The following is an 11,485-nucleotide window of genomic DNA, read 5'->3' as shown; positions in this document are numbered from 1 at the left end:
TATTTTATTAGGAAAAAAATCATCAATAGATCAACATCTAGTTGCATGTTCACAGTCTTAGCTTGTTGCCTGCCATTGACAACAATACAAGTCCTCATTCTTTTAAGTTAATTGGCATTTATTGTAGCCAATGTGCTAAATAAGTGCACTATGAATCATGTAAACTACATTTGAGTCAGTAGCGTTGACGTAGGATTTCGCTGTAAAAGTACAATGAAAAAACGTCATCTTGATGTGACGTTAAGTGTCATTAGAGGCGTTTAGCGCACCCGTAAAATAGCGTTTTTTTTCAGTCATCATTCATCATTTGACAAACCATCATCAAAAGTAAAATGAAAAGGGCAAATACAACTGTGAAATATTAACATGTTGAAATTATAAACACAAAATAAAGTAATCTACCTATCACAGTTTTATCTTTTACATTTTCACCGGAAATTACAATTCCGTCAATTATTCGTAAACACGGAAGTGCCGGCAAAATCCAAATTCCGCCAAAGTTATTGTGTAATGTAGACGTTTGACAGCTGTTCGTTAGACACATCTCCTCGGTATGTTTTCAAATGTTACGCTTACACACTGTTTGATTTTTATAGATACTGGTGTGCATATGAATACCCGATTGAAGGTTATTGTTATTGCTGGAGAGATCTAAATACAATTTCCACAGGACGGAGATCATTAAGATGGAAAATGGGACTACAACAACAAAAGGAGAAGGCTTCCTCTCCAGAATGGCGCTCAATGACAACAAAGCTGGTATGGAAGGTCTTGACAGAGACAAAATCAACAAGATCATCATGGAAACATCGAAGGTAATAACAAAACACAATCATTCCCTTTTTAGGAGCCCCGATTCTGCAATATTCACAGTCATAATCCTTCGTAGAAACCTATTGTGTAGTGAAGTGCAAATGTTTTATAGCTGTGCAGTACTGTATCCTTCTTTGAAATGGGAGTTCTTGTAAAGATTGTGCCCAGCCTTGTGTGAAATCTCATACCCTCCAAAAGTAATATACAACTGTGAAAAGATGTGCTATCATAACTGTTCAATGATAGATCTCTACTATGTTGTCCTTGCCCTTCCCTTGAAGGGTTCCAAGTTTTATGAGAATGAGTTGAAGAAAGAGCATCAGGTGAACCAGCGCATTGAGAAAATGATGTTGCAAAAAGCACAGATCACGCAACAGCAGTTAAGGAAAGCCCAAGCTCAGGTAGTGGTCTGTAAAGATTGTTAAAATCTCAACACATTACAGTTAGCTTCTATCAATGCCTTCCCAATAGGTGGAGAGGATGGCCTCTCAGATGGAAAAGCATCGTGATTTGAGACGCATGATTGTGCATGTGGACATGGACGCTTTCTACGCTGCGGTGGAGACGAGAGACTGTCCTGAACTTAAGGACAAACCCATGGCTGTTGGATCAATGAGCATGCTGGTTTGTCAAATTAATATATTATTAATGTATGCCTTTTTTTACTCTCTGGTCACTCTCTGGTTTTATTTTATTTTCATTTAAGTGATTATGTAGTTGTGTTTGATAACCTAACTTCGCCTGTATGCTTTTGTAGTCTACATCAAACTACATTGCCAGGAAATATGGTGTTCGGGCAGCTATGCCAGGATTCATCGCCAAAAAACTTTGCCCCGATTTAGTCATTGTTCCATGCAACTTTGATAAGTACAGATCAGTGAGTAATGAGGTGAGAGTGAAACATTTTGCATTGTAGACACAAACACAACTGCTACCAACTACATCCTCATGACTTTTTGTGTCTATTTTCTTTTTAGATCAGGGAAATATTTGCAGACTATGATCCACAGTTCCAGCCAATGAGTCTGGATGAAGCCTATCTGGACTTTACAGAGCATATAGAATTGAGAAAAAGTTGGTCAGAGGCTTCACGAACACATCGCTACAGCTCTGCCAGTAATGATACAGACATGATTTCATTATTTGAAACAAACATACATTATTAAAAAAATGTCTGAATTGTTCATTTGTCTTCAAAGGCAAAGCGGAACCTGACCAACTGCAGGAATCAGAGGTGCAAAGCCTCTCCCCTGTGTTATTTGATGACAGCCCGGGCTCTTCTCAGTCTTTATCAGGTTCAGAAGCTGCTGATCCAACGGGTAAAGCCGCTGAGGTGTTTGGTACATCTGTAGAGGAGGCTGTGAGAGAAATGCGTTTCCGCATTGAGCAGAAGACCATGTTGACTGCCAGTGCAGGTGAGAAAAAACAAACAATTCGCACACATTTAAATAATTTTAACTTTTTACAATTTTTTTCACCTGATATTGATGTATTTTGCTTCCTTGTGCAGGAATTGCTCCAAACATGATGCTAGCCAAGGTGTGCAGTGATCGGAATAAGCCTAACGGACAATACAGACTGGCAGCCACCAGAGAGGCAGTCATGGAATTCATCCATAATCTTCCAGTTCGCAAAGTACGTTACTTTTGACTTCACGTAAAACATAACGAAAACCCAGCGTGTCGTTATCAATGAGGAAGTGATGAAAAAATATTTAACTTGTGTTTGTCTTTACAGGTGTCGGGCATAGGAAAGGTGAGCGAAAAGATGCTGAATGCTCTGGACATCAGTAGCTGTGCTGATCTCGGCCAAGAGATGGCAATGTTGTCATTGTTGTTTTCTGAGACATCATGGCATCACTTCATGCAGGTTTCCCTAGGCTTGGGCTCCACATACATCGTGAGGTAATTCATCTACATATTAAAGTCAAGATAAGGCGCTTAGCCAGAATTTACCTTGCTTTGCTTTCATGCAGGAACGACGAAAGAAAAAGCATGAGCACGGAAAGGTATAATTTTCTAGAAGAATTGTGATTTTGTTACCTGTCTACTAGTTGTCACTCTACCCATCCTCTCTTACACTTAATAGAACATTTAAAGAACTCAATAAGCCCGAGGAGCAGCTGTCTTTATGTAGAGAACTTTGTGAAGACTTAGCACAAGACCTGAAAAAGGAAGATCTCAAGGTACTGCACCCTTGAGAAACACATTAACTGCACTTATTTTACTTTGCAGCACTGACATTATAAATACAAAATATAACATAAAAGATAAACATTTATGTTCTATTTTTTAATTATTTTACTCTTATTAAAAAGATAAGCATTTATATTATAGCTATTAGGTCTTTATTCACTATATTTTACATAAATAGAATGCTAGAGATTTCAAGTGATACTTGCGGAGGCATACTTTTTAATTCCCGCTGCCTTTTAAAGGAAAAAATTGGAAGTTTGGGTCAGTCACCACCCCCTGCTTGGCTCCTGATGCGGTCGCTAGCTATCGGAAATGGATGCCCATTAAACAGACAGCAGGGGTCACTCTTAATGCTCCAGAATGTCTCCCATGGAGCATTACATTGCTGTGAAAGTGTGTGTATAACTGCCTATCTGTCAACTTTGTACGTTTAACTCTCTCAAAGGGAAAAACCATCACGCTGAAGTTGAAGAATGTCAACTTTGAGGTGAAAACCAGGGCATTTACACTACAATGTGCCATCGCCACTGCGGATGAGATCTTCGCTGTGGCTAAAAACCTTCTTAAGACAGAAACAGAGAATGAAAGTCCACTGAGACTGAGACTCATGGGTAATTCAATATTGTGACACATAAAAACTCAGCAAAAGCCTGCCCTGCAGGTCATAAACATGCCAATACATATACATACCTAAAACAATCATTACGACTTGTTTGCTACCTCACAGTAATATTATATATTTATTCACATGGATAACTTTGTGTAGGTGTTCGGATCTCTGCCTTTGTCAGCTCGGATGATAAAAAGCCCCTGCAGAAGAGCATCGTTAGTTTCCTCCAATCGGGTAATCTGGACCCCCGAGGCTCCTCCCAGGAAGTAAATCAACATCTTGAAGAGGCTCGGCTCTTTTGTCCTTCTACGGCACAGAAATTTCAGTCTAAAGACTCTTCCTGGCAGATGAAGAAAGAAGGTTTAATGGCGGACATGCCTGTTGATCCATCACAACTATCTTTTTTTCAACAAGCACATGCCAAGAGACTGCAGCTTCAAATTAGTTCAGAAAGGACAGAAAATGAGATGACTGTATCCATGCTTACAGGTAGAGGTGATGACACACACACAGTGGAGTTACCCAAAAAGGGGGTGGTGCCAGCAAGTGCTGCCTTACACTTTTCAGAAATTGGTAGCGTTTACCCTTCGGAGGTTCGAGCATCGACTTCAGTCTCAGCATCAAAGTGCCTCACCTGCCCGGTGTGTTTCAGGGAGGTTAACACAGATGATTTGACTATCTTCAACAATCATATAGACACGTGTCTCAGTGAAGGAGAGTGCCATATATCTAACTGGAGCTCAGATGTATACAAAGACCTTAAACAAAATGAGGAGCCCGGCTCTGATGCAAACGAGAAGCAAAAGAAGAGGACTGAACAAGTAGAATCAAATGGCCAGGACCAACACAACTTGAAAAATGATTGCGTTCAGGAGGCCACGTTGATCGAGTGTGACGGCGAAGCAGTGACCTCGCATCAACCTCAGCTTTGTCGCAATGAAGGTCCTGACCTTATTTGCCCGGTGTGTCAGCTGACCCAGGACACAAATGATCTCAGTATTTTTAATAGCCACGTTGACCTCTGCCTGAATCACGAAGTGCTGCGAGAGATGGAGACATCGCCATTAGTTGAAGTTGCAAAGGGCATGGAAATTGGTGAGTTTCATTTAATTAGGTTTCATTCAAAATCTAGTGACCAGTATATTTATTAATTGTGTTGTCATTGATTAAATCTGTAAATATAGGCATCCTAAGTATTTTTTTTCCCATTTACAGACAAAAGGCAGGCAGGCAGGGGTAAAAGCAAAAGGTAAGACATTTGTCATTTACTATTGATTTTGTTTTTTTATTTTGGCATTTGGCAGCCCGGTGGTGCCTGAAGTCTGCTGGGATGGGCTCCAGCATCCCCCGCGACCCCTGTAGGTTAAGCGGTTGAGAAAACATGACTGGCTGTCATGTTTATTTTTATGTATTGAGTGCATTGACTATTCTGTGTTTTTTTAAGATTTCTATTATCATTTATTTTATTACAGACGAGACTCACCTTCATATCTACCGTGTAAAAAGGCAAAAGGTTTGGGGCCCCACAGCACCATTGACAAGTTCTTCAAGGTGATGACGGATGCACCAAGATGATTTCGAATGATGAAGTTAGTGCTGGAAAGCAACATTTTACTCAAATCCACATTGAGATGAAAATCTAAATGAAACAAAATGTTCTGAATTTAATATTTACCTAATTTCCCGCCATGGATAATGACAGACATCTAATACACTTTTTGTCTTTTTGCCATTATATTGATTTTAATGTCTCATAAATACTGGTATATATTTATATGTTAATCATAATCAATTTATTGTAAATCGAAGTCAAAATATTTTTGGTGTTTAATTAAATATAACATTATTTATCATGTTAATAATGTTTTTAATATATAACATTTAACATTAAATAATGATTGAAGGTTTTGTCTGTATTTCTCTACAATAAAACACACTTCATTTTATGTTGGGATCTATGGTGATTAAAGTTTTATTTAAACTCTTTAAATCCGTACCATTTTCACAAAAGACTTCTAGAATGTCACCTGAAGTAATATATTCTTTTGATTGAGTTTTTTTGCCTTTTTGCACATCTAGAACCTTTTTGAAACACTTCCTTTAACTAAATCATACATGTACACATACACATTAGGGGGAAAAAACTAACATGTCCATGCAATACATACAACCTGCAAGTTGCAGAGCAAAGATGAACAAGTTACACAAACCGTACATTCGTTGATGTTTGAAGGGTGTGAGCTTGCTAAGCAAACACAAATTTGCCCTACAGGTATTAAACAACTAGTCTCAAGTTGATCTTCATATCATGTGACCTGTTTATTCAGTTTTTTTCTAATGCCTAAATGTGCAATCCATCATTATTGCTGCAACTTAAGAACAAAGATGGAGAAAGTTTTAGCTTTGAAGGAAAGGATGGCAAAATATGCTCCCAAAAAGGAAGATCTCGACCCTCGGAACTGGATAAAACAGACACAAGTGAATGCCGTTTATGATTTCATTTTTAACAAACAACCAGAGGAGGAGATGGACAACAGTTTCGACCACAATGAAATGTGTGAGTACACGACAAATGTTAAGACATGTAAAGAGCAAATGTTTTGGAAAATGTTATTTATGAAGCCATAGTCTTCCATTGAAACTGTTCATGATTGCAAATTCTGTATATACATATTATTTTTCCTCTTTACAAGCATATGACACACGCCTACATGCCATTTTATCCGTTTTGCTTTTAACATTAACATGTGTGTTGTGCAGTACTGCAAACGGAGAAGCAGTTTATTGAAGCCGCTAAGAACAATGACATATCCGCAATGAGGAATCTTGGAAAAGGTTTAAATCCCAATGCAAAGAATGCGGTGAGTCTACATGTTATTACACTACACCGTATACAGGGTGCTTAGTGTCCCCTGACGAAATGGTGTTGTTTGCCATCCAGCACAACAGGACTGCCCTTCACTATGCAGTTGCTGGCAAAAACAAGGAGGCGGTGGAGCTGCTTCTACGGCGCAGGGTTCAAGTGGATCAGAGAGACAAGGTTGGTCAAAGCTGTGAAACGAAAATTCAAAACTAGCCCAGTGAAGCCTCAAATCCAATCTTTTCACTTAATCCCATTTTTTTTTTTTTTTTTTTGTGTGTGTGTATGGCAGTTCGGGGTGGCACCCATTCATTTAGCAGCCTGGTTTGGCAGCTTGGAGATCCTGAAATTATTAGTGCGGGCTGGAGCAGAACAGAAGGTTGAAAATGAGGTGATTAGAACAATGACTATAAAATCGCAGACTTATCTCGGTATGATGTTTGCATCTATTCAAACTCATTCCCAGCCGGTTAAAAGGCAATTTGGCATATTTTCCTGTCAAGTAATAGTGAATGAGTTGACATTGTTGTGGCTCTTTCATTCCAAAAAACAAAACAAAAAAACAATACTGTGTATTTCTGATTTCCCGATGCAGGAAGGACTAAATATCTTGCACTGTGCTGCCATCAACAATCACACTGCAATAGTGGACTATATTGTCAATGACCTCCAAATGAAAGAACTGGATAAAGATGACCAGGTATTCAGTCAATAACTTTTAATAAGTTTGGCATCCATTTTTTTTCAGAGACATACTTTTCATTTAACACTGACAATTTGTATTACCCTCATAACCATGTGGTAGATTTTTTTCTATTTTTTTTTTATAGGTGTGCTATAATCCTGTATCGGTAAATGCAGATTTTAACACAATATTGTGGCATATAAAATAAAATGTAAGCTTCTAATCATGTCTAAATTTTCCTCTATAGTCAGGCTATTGTGCATTTGCTATGGCGGCAGAGCATGGCTGTTTGCAAATGCTGAAGATGCTGATGGAGCCGGATTATGACATGGCCACCATGAAGCCCAACAAGGTTAGTGTTGTGTCATTGAACGTGCCATTACAAAAAAAATGTTACATGTCTGTATAAGTCATTTCTGTATGAGGGCCCAAAGTCATAGCCACTTTGTGACAATCCTCTCTCCGCCTTTCTTCCTGCCAGAAAGGAGACACGCCCCTGCATTTATCTGCCAGGAACGGCCATTTGGACACAGTCCAACTGCTGCTGCACTGCTTTGATATTCAGGATGAAGTTAATACGGTACACAATCATATAAAAAACCCTTTCTATCCTAGTGTGTTTTGTAACTGTGTGGGCTCAGTGGATAATCCATTCAGGGTAGGCGGAAGAATAAAGAAAACATTCAGAGAATAATTAATTGGTGTTCTCTGGTGTTCTTGGTTTAGTGGCCACTTAATGGCAGAGCACATTTAGACCAAACAACCATTTGTTATTTAGAGTGTTACATTAACCTGTCAAAAATATATTTGAAAAGTAGGTGGAAACCCGAGAACACCTAGTCAAGCTTGCTTAAATGCCTCCTGGCTTACACGTAATAGCTGGGCATCAAAAAGCAATGCTCTTTAACTTAAATATACAATCTGGTCTTCACGCAAAGTAGGTATACTTTATATTTATCCCATCTTGGTTGCAAAGATCCCATCCATTCTATCACTGATGAGTTCTTTGTGACAGGAAGGTGAGACTGCTCTGTACCAGGCTGCTGAGAACGCTCAGGAACACTGCGTCCTCGCTCTGTTGAAAGACGGCTGTGACCCCAACATCCAAACCACAGTATGATCACACACTCTAATCTAAATCAGTTCCATATTTGCATGTTTTAATGGCACCGTAAAGTATAGAGAGGTGAACACTTTGAAATACATCGTTTTTTGTGAACAAAAATCTATTGCAGAAAAAATACTGTGCCCTTCACCCAGTTTCAGAGAGAGGAGATGTATCTCTTGTCCGACTCCTTTTGGAATATAAAACCCACACTGACTTTCAGAATGAGGTAAGTAAATAGAAAACGCCCTCTCCGGAGCTTTGTATAAACTAATAGTTTCGACATGCTAACAAAGGACTTAGAGGTTCCTCTCCACTTGGCAGTGAAGAATAGCCACCTACCTGTCATTCATTTTCTAGTGGAAGCGGGATGCAACTTTAATGTCACCAACAAGGTAAAATCAATGCATTAAATGACATTTTAACTCAATAAAAGCACCCACACAAGAACATGCTTTGTGCTCCGCATTATTAGAGGTCTCAGACGGCCATGCATTTCGCTGCTGAGATAGCAAGAATAGACGTGGTTGAAATGCTACTTAAAGCTGAAGTTGATCTAACAATTAAGGACTGGGTAAGAGTAATCATTTGATTGTTATAACTGTGTTATCATGCACAGAGTTACATGTGAGAGTAATGTGTTTCAAGGACAATCCCATTTTCTCCTGTTTTGACTTTGTCCTTTTAATATTTTGCTGTAAATGTTGAAGTAGCAAGGAAAGACGGTGCTTGGTGTGGCAGCCAGAGCGGATGAGGTGATCATTGTGGATATGATAATCAAGGCAGAAAGATACAAGGCATGGAAGATGGTAAGACCCTTTTCTCAATTTTTTGCATGCCAGAATTTCAACTCAAGCTCATTTCTGATAATTAAATTGCAGGTTATTTGCTATTCGTGACGATTTATGATTCATTTAATGGAGATTTCCATATGGATTACACTCAAATGATGACATGCCTGTTGCAAATGCCCACGTCTTCCAAATCTGGTATTTATGAACCCACTGACAGGATTTATTCAACCCTCCAGGCCAACCCAGAGTGGAATGAGAGTGTTCACAGCGAGTATCCGCTAACATTCAAACTGGATCACCGCAATGAGACCAAGCACCTTCGCTCCATTATCTGGCGCTTAGCCTATGAGCTTCTGAAGCCAAGAGACTGGAAGCGTCTGGCTGAGCATTGGGATTTCACTCTGGAGCAAGTGTCAGCTATTGAGAGACAGTGGACAGGTATCCCTCTTTTTAAATGATACTATCATATTTTTTTAAATAACTACTAATTTTAATTACAAAACTATAATTGAGAAGTTATATTTTGCATATGTATTTTTATATTTGATTGTGTTTCTTTTTTCTTCACAGGTCAACACAGCTACAGAGAACATGGCAACAGGATGCTGCTGATCTGGTTCCATGGAGCAGAATTAGCTCGGGAAAGTCCTATGATACAACTTTATAAAGCCCTTTTCCACACAGGAAATGGCACAATTGCAGGTATATTACTTGATACATACATTTAATGGGCTTGGTTGTGACATGTTTCTCCATGGTTGTCTTACAGATAAACTTAGGATGAGATCAGGAAATTTCAGTATCAGGAACTGCAGAGTGTCATGATTGTGACACGTGAGATCAAGATGAATTGCTTTTAATATATTGAAATAACTTTCAAGACACTTTCGTGGACAACTCTAAAATAATTTATTGTGTAAAAAGAAAGCACCATATCAGAAAACAAAAAGGGAGACTAGTTGGCTGCTCAGTGACATTAAAAATACAGCATGTCAATTATGCACACACATTTTTCTAAAGACTAAATTCATTATGAATTAAAACACATTTTCATTAAAATTCAAATCAAATACATGCATGGTTGCCACCCTGGATATGGGTCCAAATCTAAAGAATAGCTGCTTGATTTCTCATATCTTCTAACAAAAACGCATACACCACTTCACTAGCAAAGTTACATCTGCTGTAGACTTGTTGCATAGTAAGTAAAATCCTTAATTTTAGACAAAGCTGGTTTGTGTGAGGTGTGTGTATGCTGATGTGATTAATCAACTACTTTGATGGAAGTGTGGGTATTTGGTTTGGAGGATGGCTTTACAACTGTGGCCGTGCGAGGACCCTGCTGGCTGTGGCGGGGACCTTTGACAGAAGCATGTCCCAAAGTGTGCTTGGGGGAAAGATAGAGGGAAAACAACATAAAGCTACTGACACACTGATAAACTTTTCAAATGATAAAAATTCCATACCTCTCTAATAGGTTGATGGCGTTGTATGACAATGGTGGTTGTGGGTGCAGCCATACCCATACTTTGCTGGTGGGTGCGAATATCCTTACCAACAAATGATTGTGCTGTGATGCGAGCCTTTACAGTTTTGGCCGCTTTCTGTTGACCAGCTGTAACCACTCGTCCAGATGTCTATGGAGAGGATTTGTATTTAGCATAGTGGAAATATTCCTGTGTACTGAAACAGTTATTACCTCATTTTGCTTAATAATTTCCCATCTGTTTTAGGCTGACATGTTCAAATTATGGCAGTTAACAAAAACTAAAAAAAACAAATTTTAATTCAAGCAATCTTGTTGACTTAGTTATTGTCATCTAAAGGTTTGTGTGACATGGTAATTCTGAAATAAGGTTAAAGTTGGTTGGGTTAGCGTACCTGTTTGTGGAAAGTGGAACCTCCCCCTTGTGGGAATGAACTGTGACCTACAGTGGCGGCAGGGTAGACTTCACTCGTGTACCACACGCCTAACTGTGGAAAAGAAAGGCCATTTCCATGAATGGTGATGTGAGATTCTTAAAGCAATTCAACTATTGCACTTTTTTTTACCATACCTTTCTGTCATCATGGTGGCTAGAAGACTCTGGGTGGGTAGATGCAATCGGGCTACAAATAGGGCGCTGATCAAATGTTGAACAGCCAGGCTCATCCCAAGGTTGTTGGGGGTCTGTCAAGGGCAAAATATGCACAAAATAACAACTGAATTACTGAAAAAAACCCTGCAAAGATTTGCTATATAAGACAAATACAATTTAAACTCAAATTAGGGAAGCAAGAAGAATTCCGACAGTTTTACATGGCTGCAAGTATATTATAAGTGTCGAGTGACTGGTTAATTGTGTGAAATTGGTGTTTGATGTTTTTGGGTATCTTTAATTTCAATGTTTTCTTGCTTTCAAGTTTACGTGTGTGATTAGCCA

The 11,485-nt window shown here is 38.9% G+C and overlaps 3 protein-coding genes across 4 annotated transcripts in view; 2 read left to right on the top strand and 1 right to left on the bottom strand.

Moving 5' to 3' along the window:
- Positions 1–281: 281 nt before the first annotated feature.
- Positions 282–5,564, top strand: LOC144215828 (DNA polymerase kappa-like). Its single transcript, XM_077744988.1, has 15 exons — positions 282–551; positions 671–815; positions 1,095–1,214; positions 1,285–1,437; positions 1,571–1,702; positions 1,791–1,929; positions 2,013–2,228; positions 2,324–2,448; positions 2,551–2,717; positions 2,789–2,821; positions 2,902–2,998; positions 3,454–3,619; positions 3,775–4,713; positions 4,834–4,867; positions 5,091–5,564. The coding sequence occupies exons 2-15, from the start codon at positions 687–689 to the stop codon at positions 5,191–5,193; spliced, it is 2,553 nt and encodes an 850-aa protein (XP_077601114.1). The 5' UTR covers positions 282–551; positions 671–686; the 3' UTR covers positions 5,194–5,564.
- Positions 5,565–5,985: 421 nt separating this feature from the next.
- Positions 5,986–10,837, top strand: LOC144215832 (ankyrin repeat and death domain-containing protein 1A-like). The gene is made up of 15 exons (XM_077745001.1): positions 5,986–6,175; positions 6,379–6,479; positions 6,560–6,658; positions 6,771–6,869; positions 7,074–7,178; positions 7,411–7,515; positions 7,645–7,743; positions 8,179–8,277; positions 8,399–8,497; positions 8,565–8,663; positions 8,744–8,842; positions 8,982–9,077; positions 9,299–9,500; positions 9,633–9,764; positions 9,832–10,837. The coding sequence occupies exons 1-15, from the start codon at positions 6,004–6,006 to the stop codon at positions 9,885–9,887; spliced, it is 1,662 nt and encodes a 553-aa protein (XP_077601127.1). The 5' UTR covers positions 5,986–6,003; the 3' UTR covers positions 9,888–10,837.
- The window catches only part of LOC144215829 (uncharacterized), a 6,490-nt gene continuing 4,958 nt past the window's right edge, over positions 9,954–11,485 (bottom strand). For both annotated transcript variants that reach the window (XM_077744989.1, XM_077744990.1), the window contains exons 14-17: positions 11,120–11,232; positions 10,944–11,036; positions 10,529–10,699; positions 9,954–10,449 (exon numbers count right to left, since the gene is read on the bottom strand). In XM_077744989.1, coding sequence (XP_077601115.1) covers positions 10,327–10,449; positions 10,529–10,699; positions 10,944–11,036; positions 11,120–11,232 — 500 coding nt within the window. In that variant the 3' untranslated portion in view covers positions 9,954–10,326. The remainder of the gene's footprint in view (positions 10,450–10,528; positions 10,700–10,943; positions 11,037–11,119; positions 11,233–11,485) is intronic.

The sequence above is a fragment of the Stigmatopora nigra genome, chromosome 22 (genome assembly GCF_051989575.1).
Source record: "Stigmatopora nigra isolate UIUO_SnigA chromosome 22, RoL_Snig_1.1, whole genome shotgun sequence".
Classification (NCBI taxonomy): domain Eukaryota; kingdom Metazoa; phylum Chordata; class Actinopteri; order Syngnathiformes; family Syngnathidae; genus Stigmatopora; species Stigmatopora nigra.
The sequence above is the reverse complement of the archived record's forward strand: the minus strand, read 5'-3'. Positions and strand labels throughout refer to the sequence as shown.